General features: G+C 41.6%; 1 protein-coding gene across 1 annotated transcript in view; it reads right to left on the reverse strand.

The window, feature by feature from the left end:
• Positions 1-18,873, reverse strand: part of LDAH (lipid droplet associated hydrolase) — a 184,967-nt gene that overhangs the window by 52,956 nt on the left and 113,138 nt on the right. Inside the window, exon 5 of the mRNA XM_018568175.1 lies at positions 10,270-10,510. Coding sequence (XP_018423677.1) covers positions 10,270-10,510 — 241 coding nt within the window. The remainder of the gene's footprint in view (positions 1-10,269; positions 10,511-18,873) is intronic.

Here is an 18,873-nt window from a genome sequence, read left to right on the forward strand (position 1 = left end):
CTAACACACAGTAATTTTTCAAACAATCTGCAAAACAATTTAGCAAATATTGCTTCAAATGTATCTTTAAATGCATCTCAGGCATGAGCAAAGGGGGTCCAGGTCCAACCACCACTATGAATGACCCTGTTACTACTCATTGACTCGCCACTGGCTGGTTCTTAACACTTACAAGCTATTAATCCTAGGAGTGGAGATTGTAACCGCAGAGTGTTAGGACTGGTGATTTTATCAGGGAGTGCCAGATAGATTATCACCTCCTCAGTCACTAGAGGAGTGTGGCACCCACTACTAAATTACTCTGAGGCAGTAGTAACTTAATGCTGGTACCAATAATTAGGAAAAGTCGAAGATAGTTTTATTTTATTACTATGACAGATTGCACAGGGTCAAGATTGGGAGGAGAGTTTACCTGACCTTCTTCAGCCCACCATCAGGGAGCTTGCAGGCTTTAAAAGAGAAAAGCTTGCAGGCTTTAGCAGCCTAAATACTACCACCAGGCAGTGGGGGCAGCTAGAAGGCAGCGACAGTCTATTGAGTATCAATACAAGGCAGTGGAGACAGGACACAGCAACCTCCACAGGGGCAGCACCTGCATGAAGCCACCACAGCCCATTCCCCCCCCGCCCCCACCCCCGCCTGCAGGGGCAGCACAAAGTCTGCAATAGACAAAGTAAGTAGAAACTAATTATGTGAAGACCTCAAAAACTTTTAAAAGTAACCTCACACAATAATATTAGACTACATATTTAAATTCCTGCATAAGCCCAAACTTGACTTCTCTTTAAAGCTACAGCCAGTTCCAGTTTTCAAGTTTTACCTGCATCCTTGATCTCAAATTAAGCAATTGGGTGGCTATTCCTGGTGTATTTAATACTTGCCTTTTTAACTTGGTTGTACTAGACCTAGGTATGGACAACTGAGTCAAGAGTTAGCTGTTACCAGTGCTATTTACATGTGCGATGGAGATCTGGAACAACAGGGGGAAACTGGCTGTCTGTAGCTGGACTGGAGTACTGTAGTTTGACAGCTTACACTTTCCCTGCAGCTCCTACAGGCCAGCTGGTACTCCACCATCCGGCACTTGCTCTGCTATTTACAACACATGCGCACTCAACCAGATGGTCACCACCCCAGCTGCCTTCCTTGATGCTGGAGTATTTGTTCTGTCTGATTTTACAAGCACTGCTAGTCATTTAGTAAAAACAATGATAAATACCATACAATATGAGAAAGGCGAGGATTTTCCCGTGTCGGCCTCATTACCTTCCCCTTGTTTTAAATTTTCTAACCTACAATGGAACAACGGCTGTTGGAATCCCAACAAAAACACTTTTGTTTGAACACTCTTCATACATGACATCACTTGTTCTTATATTCAACTAGTAATCTTCGATCAAAGATTGGGAACGGTCACACAAAAACCGCTCCCTTGATGCCAGCTGAGGCCACAACAAACCCTTCCTGATGGCTTCTTTCTTTTCATTTGGTTAACCAGCACCTGGCCTCTGACCAATGGAACTAAGAGACAATTATCTGAAGTGAAGCTCCACATTTCTTGAGAAACCAAGGATCCTCTGAAGATCAGTTAAATACATTGTAAGGATTTTAGCACACACCACCGCAGACTCTTACTTCATTCTGGCGCAATAATACTGACACATGCATTCCAGTCACTTCCTCCTTCCTGAGTGCTAAGTGGGTGACTATGCCTGTTAAATCCTCATGGTCAGTACAAGTACAGAAAAAAGAGGAAAAACTACTTAGAAAACACTCTAGAAAACTATAGGTGGGAAAAGATTTAAAGGGGTCTATTCACAAAGCTGCCGAAGCATCTGGCCGTAGCTTCGGCCGATCCAGCAAACCCAAACCATGCATAGCCATATTATATTCCCATATTATATTGTACTACCTTATAATAACACTAACAATAATAATAGTCATAGTTATACCCTGCAAGACCTAATAAGTTAAACAAATAACTAGAGCTGCAGCTAACGATTATTTTCAAAATCGATTAGTTAGCCGATTATTAAGTTCGATTAATCGGTTAAACTGTGAAATACCAGTTGATCCTGCCAGTAGCCTGGTCTTTCTAAATAGGCATGACAATGAAAACTCTAAAGTACTTCCTGCTGTACCATTGTCATGCTGTCCTGCGTGCTCCCTGCATCAGTGAACAGGATATTGTACCCATGCAAGTCATCCTGTACACTATCGTAGTCAGCCTGTGTATTCACAAGAATAGCCATATAATATTAATAGGTTAAACAAGTAACTGTCAAATACCAGTTGATCCTGCCAGTAGCCTGGTCTCTCTAAATAGGCATCACAATGAAAACTCCAAGACACTTCTTGCTGCACCATTGTCATGCTGTCCTCATTTCTAGCTTTAGATTGACAGCCGCTCCTGTAGGTTGCATAGCTTTCAATACACCAGGACAGCAGAGTGGAGGGTGGCTGAAGCTGTTGAGCTTCATGCTCAGTATTCCTTCCCAGCCCTCAAAGCTGGGGAAAGAAGAGGGGACATAGTAGTCATGTGACCACAGCTAGAAAATGAAAAAATAAAAGATATGTATTGGTTGTAATTTTTTCAGGATCTTTTAAAATGAGGCGTGCCTAAGGATGGCGAAATAAATATTATGGTACTTTTCTAAGTGCACCTTGCTAGTACCAAGTCGGACCCCCTTTTCTCTGTAGAACTGCCTTAATTATTCCAAGCATAGATTCAATAAACTGCTGGAAACATTCCTTAGATGGTTTGGTCCATATTGACATGTTATCATCACGCAGTTGCTACAGATTTGTCGGTTGCACATTCATGATGCAAATCTCCACATTCCAAAGGTGCTTTATTGAATTGAGATCTGTTGACATGGTGCATTTTCCTGCTTGAAGTAGCCATCAGAAGATGGATACACTGTGGTCATAAAAGGAAGGACATGGTACGCAACAATACTCAGGTAGGTTGTGGCATTTAAATGATGCTCAATTGGTACTAAGAGGCCCAAAGTGAGCAAAGAAAATATCCCCCACACCATTACACCACCACCACCACCACCAGCCAAATCCATTTTTTACAAGGCAGGATGGATCCATGCTTCCATGTTTTTTAGACCAAATTCTGACCCGAACATCCGAATGTCACAGCAGAAATCGAGACTCATCAGACCAGGGAATGTTTCTCCAATCTTCTATTTTACAATTTTGGTGAGCCATTGCAAACTGTATTCCTGCCTTGTTTTCCTGTTCTTAACTGGCAGGAGTGACACCTTGTGTGTTCTTTTGCTCCTGTGGCCCATCTGCATCAAGGTTCAACATTTTTGCATTCAGAAATGCTCTTCTGCATACCTCAGTAGTAACGAGTGGTTATTTGATCACCAAAAAACAGCCGCACGAAGACCAACGTAAGTAAAATCCAACGTTTCTATTGAAGTAAAGAGGCGTCGGTGTGGGAGAGACTCATGGTGCTGTACGTGTTGCATATTGTATTTTGTATATAATTTTGGATTTTGTTTTTGGATTTACTTCAATAAAAACTTTGGATTTGAAACTTTGGATCTGGTCTCAGATATGGACCTCCACCAACTCTTGCTCCAGGAGTGCTAGGGTCCTTGAGACAAACTATAAAGTACTCCTACGTTGGTACATAACCCCATCCCGAGCTCAATTCTTTGTAGCAGGGTGCGAGGGCAACTGCTTTCGGGGTTGCCTTACCAGCAGCACATATATGCATACATGGTGGTCCTGCCCTATCATTCAGTCATACTGGTCTAAAATATTTAGAATGATCTCTACTCTTATGGGCACACATATCCCCCTTACTCCCCAAACAGCACTACTCAATGCTAAACCCACTAACATTTCACATTCTAAATTTAAACTGATGCTCCATGTCCTCTCTGCTGCCAAACATACCATAGCCTGTGCTTGGTTAACCAACAAAATCTCTTTTCAAGCCACTAAAAACAGAATTCATTGGTCCTTTTCACATGAAAAGCTCTCTGCGCGTCTTTCCGACCGCATGCCTCAGTTTGAAAAGCTATGGGAACCCTGGGTGAAACACTTCTTACCACCAACCTTTGACACACGCCTCATGACCCTATAATAATCCCCACTTCATGCCTTTAAGCTGGCTCGTAACTGACCTTGATCGAGCGTCGCACCTATTCCCGCCTTTCTCCCCCTCTTTACTATACCTCCCCCTACCCGATCTGTCTCCACTCTTGTCTTTCCCCCTCCTTGTATGTCCCTCACTACGGTGGCGGTAGCCCTGTGAGGGACAGTCCTCACCTTAACTAAGTAATTACCGGGCGATTGCTATTAATATGTCATGTCTGCTGTCGCTACCACTGTTATATAGCAATACCAATGTTTACATCACTATGTTCGTACACACACGATGTTCGTGTCAGTGTATCGTTTGATAAGTACTTTACTGGAAAAATAAAAAACTTTTTGAAACTAAAAAAAAAAACTTTGGATTTTACTTATGATGATCTCCATGCGGCTGATTTTTAGAGATTGACTTGAGAGGCGAGGAGCACACTGCAGCCGGCACCCAGCTGCAGCCAGAAATAGAATTGGAACAGTGAGTTCACAGAGTTCTTTGAGAGTGGTTATTTGAGTTACTGTTGCCTTTTTATGAACCAGTCTGGCCATTCTACCCTGACATTTGGCATTGGTATTTTTGCCCAGAAAACGTCCGCTCGCTGGATATTTTCCCTTTTTCGGACCATTCTCTGTAAACCCTACAGTTTCTGAAATACTCCGGCACCAACACTAACAGCCACATTCAAAATCACTTAAATCCCATTTGTTCCCAGTTTTGATGCTTAGTTTGAACTTCAGCAGATCATCTTGTCCATGTATACATGCCAAAATGCATTGAGTTGCTGCCATGCGACTGGCTGATTAGATATTTGCATTAACAAGCAGTTGAACAGGTGTACCTAATAGTGTCCAGTGAGTGTACAGACACACACATATACATATATATATACAGTATATACTGTATATACTACAAATGCGTATTTGTGTATGGACACTGGAGTCAATTTGGAACTGGATGCAGGTTCTTTATAACCATATTACATTTCCTAAAGCCCATCTTAGGCCCCCGTTCACACCAAGGCAGTCCGGCCACGCGGATTTGGCAGCGCAATCCAAACCACCTGCTGCCGGAATTGCTCCCTGACCCTTTTTTGCCACGCTGATTAGTGCGGCTTCCATACAGCTTTCAATGGAACCACGCTGTCAAGCGTGGTTTTGGGCGTTTTTTATTGCGTTTCAGCGCAAAATCCGTGCGGAAACCGCCCTGGTGTGAACGGGGCCTTAGAGCTAAAGAAAATCCCACTCCTATCCATCTTCTCTTTCCAATTCACAATAAAAAAAATTAAGAAAACAAACTTCTATTTTTTTAACTTATCCCAGTCTGCCAGCTTGTGACCCTTTGCAGTCCCTCTTCCTGTAGTAAAGATCAGTGATATGTCGCTGTAGACCAACTGGTCTTGTTGCTGCTCCTCTCATCGTGACGTCATGAGATTGCTGCTTCAAATCTTCAAGATGCTATGAGGACCCCTCTGATATACTCTTCTTACAGCCAATGAAAAGTATCCACACCACCAGGCTGTGATGTGGCCACTCAAAAAAAGAACCCTTCTACAATGCAGTTCTTAAGAAAGGAGGCCCCAGACATAGCCTGTCAGGTGACCACAAATTTGGGTCCTTTAGTTTAGTTTGTTTTTTAAACTAATTGGGTGATTTGCTATGGGGGGTGGGGTGGTTAAAATATAATGGAGTTTACAATATCAGTTATGGAATGAGCTATGTTTTCCCTATATCTTCAAAACTGATTACATGCAAACTGATTGATCACAAATTGTTTGTTATAATACATCACCATATCATGGTCTTACGTTCTATTGCCATTAATGGACCATTGCTGTATATCTTCTATGCATATTGTTCATGTTATCTGTTATTATCAATAACATTGATTCACCTATAAAGTATAATGTAGTGGGGGTATCTCAGTGATCAGCAGTTTATGTTCTTACCATGGCAAATAGCTACTTTAAAATGTATCTATACACAAGAATTTTTTTTTTATAAATTGCAGCTTACAAGTCCTTAGGTGTTGTGGCTGCATTCATTTCTTTTTTTCAAGCTTCTTTCTTTTATTTTTACCTGGTGACTCTGCCAGTAACCCATTTTCAGTCAGAGAATGACAACGCTCACCCATCCTACCGTATCAGGAATCAACAGAACAAGATAGGACTACAAGACTCTACCCCTCTTCTCCGAAAGATAAAGGATTGTGTTTCTCAAGTCCTCATAGAAAGCAGGGAACAACAGATAATGAGGCAACAAAATCAGAGAGCACAGGAAGTTATCAGCCCACAAGATGTCTGGCAGAATCAACAGATACTTTTGTACTTATCAAATAGATATAACAAATCATTTTCAATTAGAAATAAGAGAAGTTCTAGTTGGGGTTTACAAACCCTTTAAGGCATTCACAAGCAAAAAATGATCAATTTTTCTAAGATGTGGGAGTATGCTGTGTAAATTGTTGTCACTATATAAATACCTGCAAGCGCACATGAGGTTGTTCCTGCAATATTGCCCATAGGGATATTCTGTGATATTTCAATCACACGGTGGCACTGTTGCAACTGAACAGTTTCATGGCACTTTCACATTTATTTTTCAAACATAAATAAGTAGACCGTTCACATGGAGAATAATATATGCAAATCAAGTTATTACACATTCACAGGGAACAAACCTTACTTAAAAATTAGGTATGAGCATGGAATTAATTTCAATAAAAATGCCTAAACAATATCTGGCCCGGCTTGTGGAGTCTGTTTTCCCTAGACTTGTAAATCTGGCATTCATTAATAACTACAATACTTTGAAAGCTGGACACACTTAGTAAGCACAGACAAACAATGCTTGTAGGAGGAAGAAAAGCCAAGCAAACATTAGAAGCAGTTGCTTTATTGGCCATCACATATCTTCAGTGATTGCAACCAGGGCAGGGGATGCTCTACAGCCCTCCCTGCCCAGGAGGCTACGATCTGTTGCCTATGTGACCAACTGTTACATCTATACCGCTGCCTATCCTTGTAGTTGCTGGGTCTGTGTTTGGATGAAGCACTGAGATCTAGAGGGATGCTGAATTAAGTTTTAGTTGCTTAGGAGAACATTGCATCAGAATACAGAATTTTACAGCATACAGAGAAAACTTCCTGTGTATCATAGATAAGCATGCATATAGAAAACTAACATTGCAATACAGCACCATCTACAGCTCAAAAGACAAATACATATTAGTACATTAGAATATGCTGTTGCATTTCCAACTGCAGTACCCTATGGTCTCCAACTGTGGCCTCATTTTTGCATTAGGGAGTCCTGGACAAAGATCACGGTGTGGGCTGTTGTCAACTTTACAAAACGAGACAAAGGAGGCTGTAAATGACTGTAAATGACTCAATGTTACCCTGATTTGACACCAGATACAACACTTGGATTAGGATCATACTGCTTAGGGCTATTATTGGGTGTGCTAATGATTATTTCCCAAGACTGGAAACCCCTGAATTTGCTTAGAGGTTTTTCAACTTTCCAGCCATTTCCTAAATACTAAAGGGTAACCTATTCCTGGTATTTCATCAAACCCCCAGCTGAAATATTTAACCCTTAAAGTGACATTAAAGGCAAAAATGTTTTTGCCTCAACACAACGTTATTGAAAGCACCTACCTTAAATGATGTCTCTTAATCCGATCATCTTCTTCTTTCCTGTAGTTTTCAGCCTTCTCTCCAACGCTGCGGCGAGTCTCCGATCCAGCGCTGACACCTCTGTGATTGCTGGCGCTTCCTCTCCCACGGTGTCTGCATGCGGGTGCACGCGTCCATAGACTTACCTTGTGTCTCTCCTCGCGTCCCGGCCAAAAATGTAAACTGCGCATGCGCCCGCCCCAAGATGCTTTGCGGCCGCCCGAGCGGGTTCACATTTTCGGAAGGGAGCGCGCAGGGAAGATACAGGTACGTTTAAACCGCTGTTAAATCATTTTTTTTTTAACTTTTTGCATAGATCTACTGCTTGCTAGCAGTAGATCTATGCAAAAAAAGCTGAGGGTTTAGAAACCCTTTAACCTTACGTAGAAAGTACAGTTATCTTTTTTGCCCTGCCCCAGATGTAAACTTACTTGGGTTGGACAACCAAAGCAACAGGAATCTTTAGCTCCTTTCGCCAAAACCCTTTTGTTTCCTGGCCACATCTGTGCTGTAAAACCACTTATTGTTATGTTGTTGTTCTCAGAGGCTGACTCTCGATATAGGAGCTCCTCAGCTCCATGAAATCTATAGGGTTTTAGTGTGCAGGCACAGTCAGGAAAAGGAAGACTATGTCCAGAATTCCCAAAGATTCCTGTGCGATGAGGTTGCTCAATTCAGATAAGTATACATTTGGTACAGGGGAGAGATGAGTTCAGGTCAGATCAGTTCCCCTTAAATCTACTTCCCCTAAAGTACCATGCTACTCTCGTTGAGTGCTGAACCTCTCAAACCAGAAAGTACCTCTCCTGCACTAAACTCAACCAGCTCCAAAATTCGCAAATTAGTTGCCATGTCAAGTATACAGTACTACACGTATCTTATATTTCAGGCATTTATTTAAATTTTTTGTGCAAATGCTAACTCTGAGCACCTGGTGCACTGTAAAGTTCCTGTTGGCATTAGGCTTAGCAGAGGTCTAAGGACCACTATAGCCAGAAATATTGTTATCTGGTAACTTTATGGGGTTAATACCTGTAATAATAGTATTCAGTAGATGAATTCCTTTTATTATTTCACATGTCCATATTTGTATTCTTCTCCAAATTTATATGCAGACCAAGCTGTCCAGCAAATGTGACAGTTAAAGGGGTTGACACAAACACAACACTGCTAGGGGTGTTTGCAACGGTCAGCCTTTATTCATGTGGTTTAAACTGTTTTTTCCCCCAAATTAAAAAATAAAATCTGCTGTAACTACCACTATGTGTTAGCTGGAGTTGGTCTCCAATGTGTTTGTTGATTACTTGAGCTCCAATTAAAACTTCATGTTCCTTTCTACGGCTAGCTAGTCCACAGAGTGCCAATGCCACAGTGATTTCACTGCAGAGCAAACAGCATTGTTACTCTGAGCTGTGGAAGTGGAAAAATCAATGGATCTACTGGTAGGATCAACAGGTCAGAAAAACAAAAACTGCTGTGTTAAAACAAGTGACAGCTGAATCATACATGTGATATTTTGTTTTGGTCATGGTTCCAATTTAATTACAATATTTAACATGCTTATTAACTAAAGTGTTTTTCTGACGTTTATTTACTTTGTGTGTCTCAGCACTGCTCATTATTCTGTGGAATGTGGTTCGGAATTTGACAAAAGTTGTTAATCTCTGCTGTACACCATGCGAGCAGGCTGCGGCCTACCACTTGAAGAGAGGTAATGCCCTCCAACTTCTTGTGGTGGGCCTTGACAAGCTCAGCTTGGCCTGCTGCTTTCATTTGAACATCATAGCAGTCTTGCTGTCCTGTGCCCAGGCCTATGTTATCTGTCTAAAAATCGATGTAAATAGAACAGAGGAATCTTGAAACTGATCGGTCTCCCAAAGCATGCGTATAAGAGAGACTCAAAAAAGACATGGCAGAGAGAAAAACAGGAGAGTCCTTATAGTGTAGTAGTAAAGTTGTGGAAATGAAAAGGGAAAAACATTCAGTATAAAGGAAAGTAGTATCTCACATCTAGAGAGGCTGCAGAAGACTACAGAAGTGGTGTGGGCAACCTGAGTGATACACATCCATGCAGAGATGAGAAAGCGGCGGTCACACTCAAAGCCTTTGGACCAGCCCAATTCTAGTTCAGCTTAAGGGAACTTTGAAGTGGTAAGGAACGCCATGTATCAGAAAAAAACAAAGGAAGCCTGTTGGATAGCAGAGGTTTGGAACAGATGTTAAGAAGTGATCAATTGGTAAGAAATTAATTTGCTGAACACCAAAGTAACACGTTTTGTGGCAAACTGCTGCTGTCTTCTCAGACATGCGGTGTAACACGGGTTTGTGAGAGCTGGAACGTGCAGGGTACTCTACAACAGGAGAAACCTGGTTGGCTTCCTTTGTTTTTTGCACGGCATACACCATAGGAAGTACCTGAATCACAGAAATGCCTCTACTTCTGGTTTCTAGGGACACATAATAGCTTATGGGTGCTCACCAGAACATTCCACTCTGAAGAGGTCCAGCGAAGCAGTCAGCGAAGCTTCATCTACAGTTTTAATTCCACGCAGGGCAAACTTCACCAGAGATGCCTTCACGACTTCTGGCAAGAAAGAGAGCAGGTATAGGGGCATGTAGACAATGTATCGCAGGCTGCACAGAATCGGAGTCATGATCTTGCCTTGTGGTGACTGAGCCATCCTTTCAATAGTAGGAAACAGCAAAATAGACTTTAAAACCTGAAAAACATCAAAGAAAAATCAAGATTAGGAAAGACTGTTGCAAGGTGGTAAAATTACAGCTGGAAACTCATTGGCAGCTACGGCAAATACAGGTCTTTCAGATGGCGGTATAATTTGGCTCCAAGCTCGCTCCTGTGATGGACTACAATCTCAATACAAATTAGTAATCTAAACATGAGATTGTAGTCCATCACAGGAGTGCGCTTGGAGCGGTGACTACTTTACAACACACACAGGGACCATGGGGAACAAAAGTAGCCCCACCCCCCAGAAGGAAGGACAGTGTCAGCACCAATTCAGAGATGATTAGAGGATCTACAGCCGAGTGATACACAAATAAGATAGTTAATAGTTGGGGTACTTGATTGAATTTTTAAGGTTTAACTCCGAAGTTTAGTGTCACTTCAATATCAGATATTGCTAGTGAAGACCCAAGTTTCTGTTCTTTAAATAAGACCGGGCCTCCCACAAACTCATCTGATTATCATCCCATTGGTTGAAACACCCAAATAATGAATGTAGTGTCACTTTAACAATGCAGGTTTGTGGTCATTGTTTGAACAAATAAGAATAAGAAAAACAGATATTGATGTTCACCAAGCTGAAAAAGGCTATAATACTATTTTTAAAGAATTTGTACTGCAGCAGTCAACTGTCAGAAGGATTGTGTGCAAATGGAGACAATTCAACACCATTGTTAACTGCCCTCATTAAAAATATTCCCCGACTTTTTCACCAGGACAGGAAGGAGAACGCAGCAGTAAAATAATGACAAGGTTCTTATTATTCTCTGCTCTATCTAAAACTAACATAGCTTCTAATCCCTACCTGCCATAACTAAAAAATTTGTAAAGTTCCACAGTAAATTTCTTAATCTGCACTCAAATTGACAAAATCTCACTTTCCTATCCTTTAGTGCTAGCTAAAATGTGATCACATCTGAAAAGAGATCCAAGTGTCTGACAAGCAATATACCACTAGAGGGCAAAGTACAGATAACAATCACTTGGTAATCCCCTAGCTCTGTACATAAGCACAGGCTTTCACTTCCTAGGAATCAATGTGCTGTAGTGGTGAAATTGTTACTTTACAATGTCTGACATCTACACATCCAGAAAAGGATCATTCATGAAGCTGCATAACTGACCTTGATGAACAGCAGAGAAAAAGTCAATTGGGAACATACCGTATTCTGCAGAGCTTTAAGGTACCCAGACCAGCCTTTCTCAACCTTTTTTTTCCAACCTTGGAGGAACCCTTGAACAAAATTTCAAGAACCCCTGCTAAAAAATATAATAATATCTCCAACTCACAGTACATTGGTGTGATGAGAACTGTATGTTGTACATATAATAAATAAAAGTATAAGTCACGTTGGGTGCTCAACGGACGCCAGAACCAGAACGAATACATTTTTCAACATTGCCTCGGCTTTGTAATTCATAATTATTTTTTGTAATAATCATAAATAAAATATAAATAATAATAAAAAATATAATGGATAGCAAACTGCAGAAACTGAAAATTGTAGTGCACCTTTTACATTTGTGGCTGTCCCCTTAACTTTGTGGTCAGTGTAGTGCCAACGTAGACTGGCGCTCACTGCCTTACTTTACCTGAAAAATTAGATGCAATGTTTTGCTGGACCCATGGCATTGGCTCTGCCATGTGATGTTGGTGCTGGAGCAGCTGTACTGCATGCTTTGCACGTGTACCACCTGTGCAGTGCCAGGCTATTTATCACTTGCTCCATTAACTCTTTGTTGCCTGGCCACCTCTATTGTTTCTTGGAACCCCCTGGGATATAACAGACATGGGCTCTCAAGGTACTCAATAACTGCACCTCACTCCTTAGTGGCAGAGCCCACCACTGAGAGACACATAGTCTGGTGTGATCAGTATAAGGCAATGAGATAACACATGCACTTGGAAGGTAAATTGGCACCTGTCTAAATCGGCCCTGTATGTATGCATGGGATATAGGGACCTTAGATTGTAAGCTCCATGAGGGCAGCGACTGATGTGAATGTACGCTATGTAAAAGCTCTGCGTAAATTGTCGGCACTATATAAATACCAGTAATAAATAAATAAAAATGCACTCCTCAGGCGTTTCTGCAGCAGTCCAGCCCACCCAAGCTCGTTGCTAGGAGAAACCCTCGTCTTGGGGTTAGGAGAAGGATCAGTTCACACATAGAGCTTTTTTAATACTTTACTTAATGTTTCTTAAGTAGAACATAATGCACACTTCAGTCATCCACACTCAAGTGACGGCACAATACTTTTAGAACACAAAATAGTATCCAGTGATAGATGAGAATATTTGAAGTGAAGCCCAGAGCCATGGAGGGGTTTGCCCAGAGTCCTGCATCCTTACTTAGGCATGCAAGTAGTCTCTTCACAAAAAGTCTTGCTCCTGGACTTCATGCTTCCACCATGAGTGGAAGCTGACAGAGATAAACAGCGACTACATCTTGATGTGCCTGGCCCTATGTCTAACCATGGACCAGTTTCCTGCTTAATCTTCTTCTGCCCTAAATTGGGCTCCTAATCTGGGAGGGGAGCCCAGATTCGCACAGAACAAACAGTTTCACAGGACGTATGGCTCTGCGAATAGTTTATAAAAACCCACCTATGTAATGAAATAGTACATTATTTACACAGGTACCTACTTCAGATTAAAAAGAGGGACAACTGAAGAGAAAGAAGGCCAGAGGCATATCATTCTAGAATTCTTTAATTCTGATGAAACTGTCTGTTACAAACAGACTGTAGCAGATTTTCTTGGTCCATGGCATTTACTGGTGAAAATCTATTGGATAGGGTATTATATTGTGTATTATGTGTGTTAGTCCAGAGATAAGCGTTAAGTACAATGTGGCTTAGTGGTTAGTACTTCTGCCTAGCAGCACTGGGGTCCCCAGTTTAAACCCGGTCAGGACACTTATCTGTATGGAGTTTTCATGTTCTCCCTGTGCTTGTGTGCTTTTTCTACCACACTCAAAAGACGTGCTGATAGGTTAATTGGCTCCTGTCTAAATTGGCCCTAATAGGTGTGCATGTGAGGGACCTTAGATATTAAGCTCCCTGAGGGCAGGACTGATGTAAAAGTACAGTTTGTAAAGCGCTGCGTAAATTGTCGGCACTATATAAATGCCTGAAATAAATAATAAATAATTGACAAGCATGCAACTCATGAAGACCAAAGTAAATCAGGGCCCCTAATCTGCATACTAGTTCCGGATCTGTGACTACAGAACGTACTGTAGCCAATGGATTAGCATGACAGCCACGGAACTAACAATTTTAGAAGGGGAGGACAGATGTGGCAGACTCTGCACAGTCCCTTCAGTAAAAAAAACCCAAAAAACTAGACAATATAAAAAAGGAAGCCGAGGAAATCTCATACATACCCATTATATATAAAACAGACTCCGAGAAGATTTACGAAGAGCAAAGGCTGTTTGTCTGTCAAAAGTTAACACTAACTTTGATATATCTGAGTACATCCCATGCTCTGCTTTCCTTTTCTCCTCTCTTCCTTGGGCGGAGGGAGGGAGAGAAATATTATTATATCTGTTAGGTGAAACCTACTACATTTTTGTCAGATAACATAATGATGTACTTAACAGTAATATAATGTCCAAATTTGACAGTGTGTCACATTCATCAAAATTGCTTCTGCTCAGCATGACGAGACCTGGAGGCAAAATCACTGGGGTCAAGGAAATACTCTTAGCTTTATTAACACAGCTGTGCTGAGAGGCCATCCAAGTTAACGCACATGACAAAACAGACACAATTCTCTCCCATTTCTCTAGCATCAAAGTGGGCCCATCTAGGATAACACATTCGCGTCGCTCTAAGGCAAGGCTGTAACACTTTCCATATTGTTGTTTGAAATCTATACACGTATAAGCCAGAGCTACTTGGGTTATAAACATATTTGTTAAACATTAAAACCTACGCCTGTGAATTTTTTTATTTTTTTTTTATTCGGATTTTGCTCAAGGGTAGAATTATAAACTCCCACTCTTTTAACAGTTCAGAAAATTGACTTGCTTTAGATGTTCAGTAACAATACAAGGGGGATTAAATGTTTTCGGCAAGTATCTGAGGACCAGTTTGAGGATCGGTGTCCTAGAGAAGGGTGTGTGCTGAAGCACCGGTTGTGTGCCAAGTAAGCTCTTGGGCTTAGATACATTACCTGCGTGTTATCATTGGCTTGCGTTTCCATGGCCAGGAAGAATTGTTGGCACGGGACGCAATTTTTCATAGAGTTAAAGAAAAATACGGTACAGAGGCATGTGCTTATAACATTGCAGAACATTTGACACAGACACAAAACAAAAATCTAATAAAAAAGCATGTAATATATACATTGACCAATATGGTAAGGATTGGCCAAAAACATGTCAAGAAATCAAAAACATCCAAATAGGGTATTTACCAAGAGACAAAATGTGTCCAGCATGAACCGTGTCCTTTGACACAACGAAATGGCAAGTTCTACATATTGGCCGATTTGACACTCTATAATATGGAAGCATGCAGAAAAGCTGATGACCATTGTATGTTTACTTAAAAATAATATATATCACTAGTTGGATCCCTATGTAAGCACATCTTCCTGCTAAGAGTTTGACTTGGCTGTTCTTTCTATCGGTGACTCTGATCTTCAACCAACTAGAGTCTCTTGGCAACCCACGTATTCCCATGTAGTGCATATGCTGGTTTTATAATCTTCTAAACATCAATTCATCTCTGTGCTGAGTGTTTTTAAAAAGAGACCCATCAAGGATTTGAGATGCTGCAAAATAAAAACACTCATTTTGCTTTTGAAAGCAATGGTGCTTGACACTGGAATCAGGGCTGGCATTAGATTGCATGCCATGCTGTTCAAGATTTTACCATGGTGCCACCAAACTTACATCAAGAAAATCCAAACTTACAAATCCACCTCATTTTTGTCTCCCGTTATCTTTCCTCTGCCACATGAGGCACAGTATTGAACTTATAATATCCAGCAGCATACAGAGACTAAATACCAGCAGACGAACATCTGCCTTTGCAGGCTATCAGAAGCTCACAGCATGTACTTCAACTTGTATTTTACAAGTACTACCAAATTGTGATCTTCCTTTGAATGGCTAATTTTTGAGAATGTGCTTTATGTAAATGTGAAGCATCATTAGTTATGTGGTTTGCGTTTAACAATACTTCAGTGTAAGCAATGCTTCTACTACAGTAGACCTGAACATAAAAAAGTGAAGATAATAATAGAGAACATCTGCACCGCTGGCTTCTAGTCTTCCAAGATTTAGAATGAGATTTAGTTATATCACGGCTGTGCTGCTCTCCGTTATCCTTGCTGGAGAGGAAGGTGTAGCTGAGGACCTGCAGTGCAAGCATCACCCTCCTTCTGCTTCACTGCTTCATTTTGCGGATATGTGCTTTTTGTACCTCTTCTGCTGCTTCTTTATATTTCTCTACCAGCCTTTAGATCTCCTGTTATTAGTAGAGCGGTTCTGACATGAAGAAGCAAAATGTAAATCACATGTCACATTATGTCCTACATAAATATCTGTGTCTTTGTGAAGCCATCTTTTCCTTGTCACTTGTGTGTTGCTAAGCACATTGCACTTGTGGGCAACTATATTTAGCTAGAGCTAAGTCACCACCGTGTGGACATACAATAGGAAATTTCCCACACGTGCACATCAATGTATTACATACAGAAAGAATGTCAGTGCTACACTATGGGCAGAGATAGTAATTCTACCAATGCTGTTTTCACAACGTTTATGACAACATTAATAAGTGTTTTTGTAAATTGTTTGTGTAATCCTACTGAGTGTTCCCTGTGAGTTGTGTGTTTTCTCAGACTATGCATGCAAATATATACACTGAATGGCCAGATTATTATGACCACCTGATGTTTGTAGGCAAATTAGCTATAATTTTGCGCTGAAGTTGCTAGAGGGCCAGATCATTATAAATAGGGAGGCAGGTTGTTTACCACGACAGTAGAAGTGATTTATTTCTGAAGATATGGGGAAACAACGCAATTTAATAGCCTTTGAACGTGGAATGATTGTTGGCGCTCGGAGCCATGGAGCGAGTATCAGCAAAACAGCAGAATTTGTTAAATGTTCAAGAGCAGCTGTTGTTAAAGTGTTTAAAGACTGGACTGTCAGCCGAAAATCTGGGTCTGAACGTGCGAATTGTGGCCGTCAGCGACTAGTCAATGTTAGGGCAGAACGGAGAGTGGCAAGACTGGTACAAGACAACAGAAGGGCAACAGTGCATCAAATTACTGCAGATCTTAATCAGGGATCCTCTCAAATGATCTCTGAACGCACTGTTCGCCGTACACTGCATCGTATGGGATATGGAAGCCGAAGGCCTGTTCGAACACCTTTGCTGTCTGCAGTTAACAAGATAAAACGTCTCCAATTCGCACAGGAACACAAGGATTGGACAGTCGAGCATTGGAAAAAAGTCACGTGGTCCGATGAATCACGTTTCCAGTTGCATCATGCAGATGGCAGAGTGAGAATTTGGCGGAAACAGCATGAAAGCATGCACCCCACATGCATGAGTACAACCCTTCAAGCTGGTGGGGGCAGTGTTATGGTTTGGGGCATGTTTTCCTGGCATGATTTGGGCCCTTTAATTCGTGTGGAACAACGTCTGAATAGCACAACATACCAAAGTATCGTTGCTGATCAAGTTCATCCTATCATGTTGATGGCGTATCCCAATGGAGATGGCTTCTTCCAACAAGACAATGTGCCATGCCACGGTGCTCGTATTGCGCAGGAGTGGTTTCAAGAACATGAGGGAGACTTTACCTTGCTTAGGTGGCCCCCACAATCACCAGATCTCAATCCAATTGAGCATTTGTGGGACGAAGTTGAAAGAGCCATCAGGCAGCTGGTTCCACAACCATCAAATCTCACAGAACTGGACAGTGCTATTCATCAGGCATGGTGTCAGATTCCTCGCATCACCTTTCAACATCTCGTGGAGTCAATGCCAAGAAGAATCGCCGCAGTATTGTAGGGCAAAAGGTGGCCCAACGAAGTACTGATGGGGTGGTCACAATAATCTGGCTACTCAGTGTAGAGGCACATGCTCCACCAGTATTAGCAGCAATAAACCAGGCACAAGACAGGGACACTCAGGAACAGCCCAAGTAGGTGTGTCTTGCACTTTTTCAGCAAGGCAGCAAACAAACAGTAGACCTTTGTACAGCAAGTCCATAGCATAAAATAAACTAAACACGTGCCAGTTCCTGACTCACAGGGTGACGCCCCAATGGGTTCATCAAAACGAATAAGCTGCATTTGTATTTTTTTAGTCTTGTATCAGCATTCACCCAACAGAAGGCTTCCATATAAGAGAGAAAAAAAGAGAGTGAGAGAGTTCTTAGTCAACTCACACATAAAAAGGCCTGTGGACAGCTGAGTCTAATAATGAGGTCTGGCTACCAGGTAAGATGTGGAGCTAGGAGCGGAGGCTTTATCCCATCCAAAGCCTCCAGGACCTAGAACAGAACTTCTTCAGGTTCAGAGAAAATAAATGTTTGTTTTCTCCACATCAGTCAAAAAATCTGGAACCCCTCACTGTGTGTACAGTATGTGATAAACCTAGGTGACACCACCCACACTCCTGCCTGCCTCACATTATATATTTCAGACACACACATAAATACATTATAAAAAGCATTTCCATAACAATTGTTTATGTATAGTTATTATGTTGCCTAATTCCTGTAAATTCAGATAAACTTAATTGAATTAGTGGATGTTATAAATTGAGTTAGTAAGAAACTAGTTATTTTATAGGCATCCGCCCAATCTAAAATGGAATTTGGAGCCATCCCAAAGTGTTCAATTAAAACCAAAACTGGAAATTATTACAAAGCATAAAGATAAAATGGTCTGGATAGTGGCACCTTCTCCACTTCAAATCAGCTTCATCTGACCAAATTGTGCAAGCTCACCTTCTCAGGGAATGCAAGGCCAGCAGTAATTTTCCAAGGGGATCAAATAAATTGCTCCTCATCAATAAATACTGTACACTATCAGGCCCCATTCACACGTAGGAATTTTGAAGCTCCTAAGAGGAATCCAATTGTTTTCAATGACCTTTGTTCACACCTGAGCAGGCCCAGGTTTTCCACAAGGCCACCGAGGCCCGGCCTCGGGGCGGCATCGGTGTCCTTGTGGGGAAGTTGCCATCTCTACATTTAGTCCTGCTTTGTACAAGCAGGACTAAATGTAGAGTGAGGCAGACGATTTTTCGTTTACATGTGAACTCGGGGGGGGGGGGGGGGGGGGGTAGGGGGGCATCGCA

The sequence above is a fragment of the Nanorana parkeri genome, unplaced genomic scaffold, assembly GCF_000935625.1.
Source record: "Nanorana parkeri isolate BGI_ZX_2015 unplaced genomic scaffold, ASM93562v1 scaffold1149, whole genome shotgun sequence".
Taxonomy (NCBI): Eukaryota; Metazoa; Chordata; class Amphibia; order Anura; family Dicroglossidae; genus Nanorana; species Nanorana parkeri.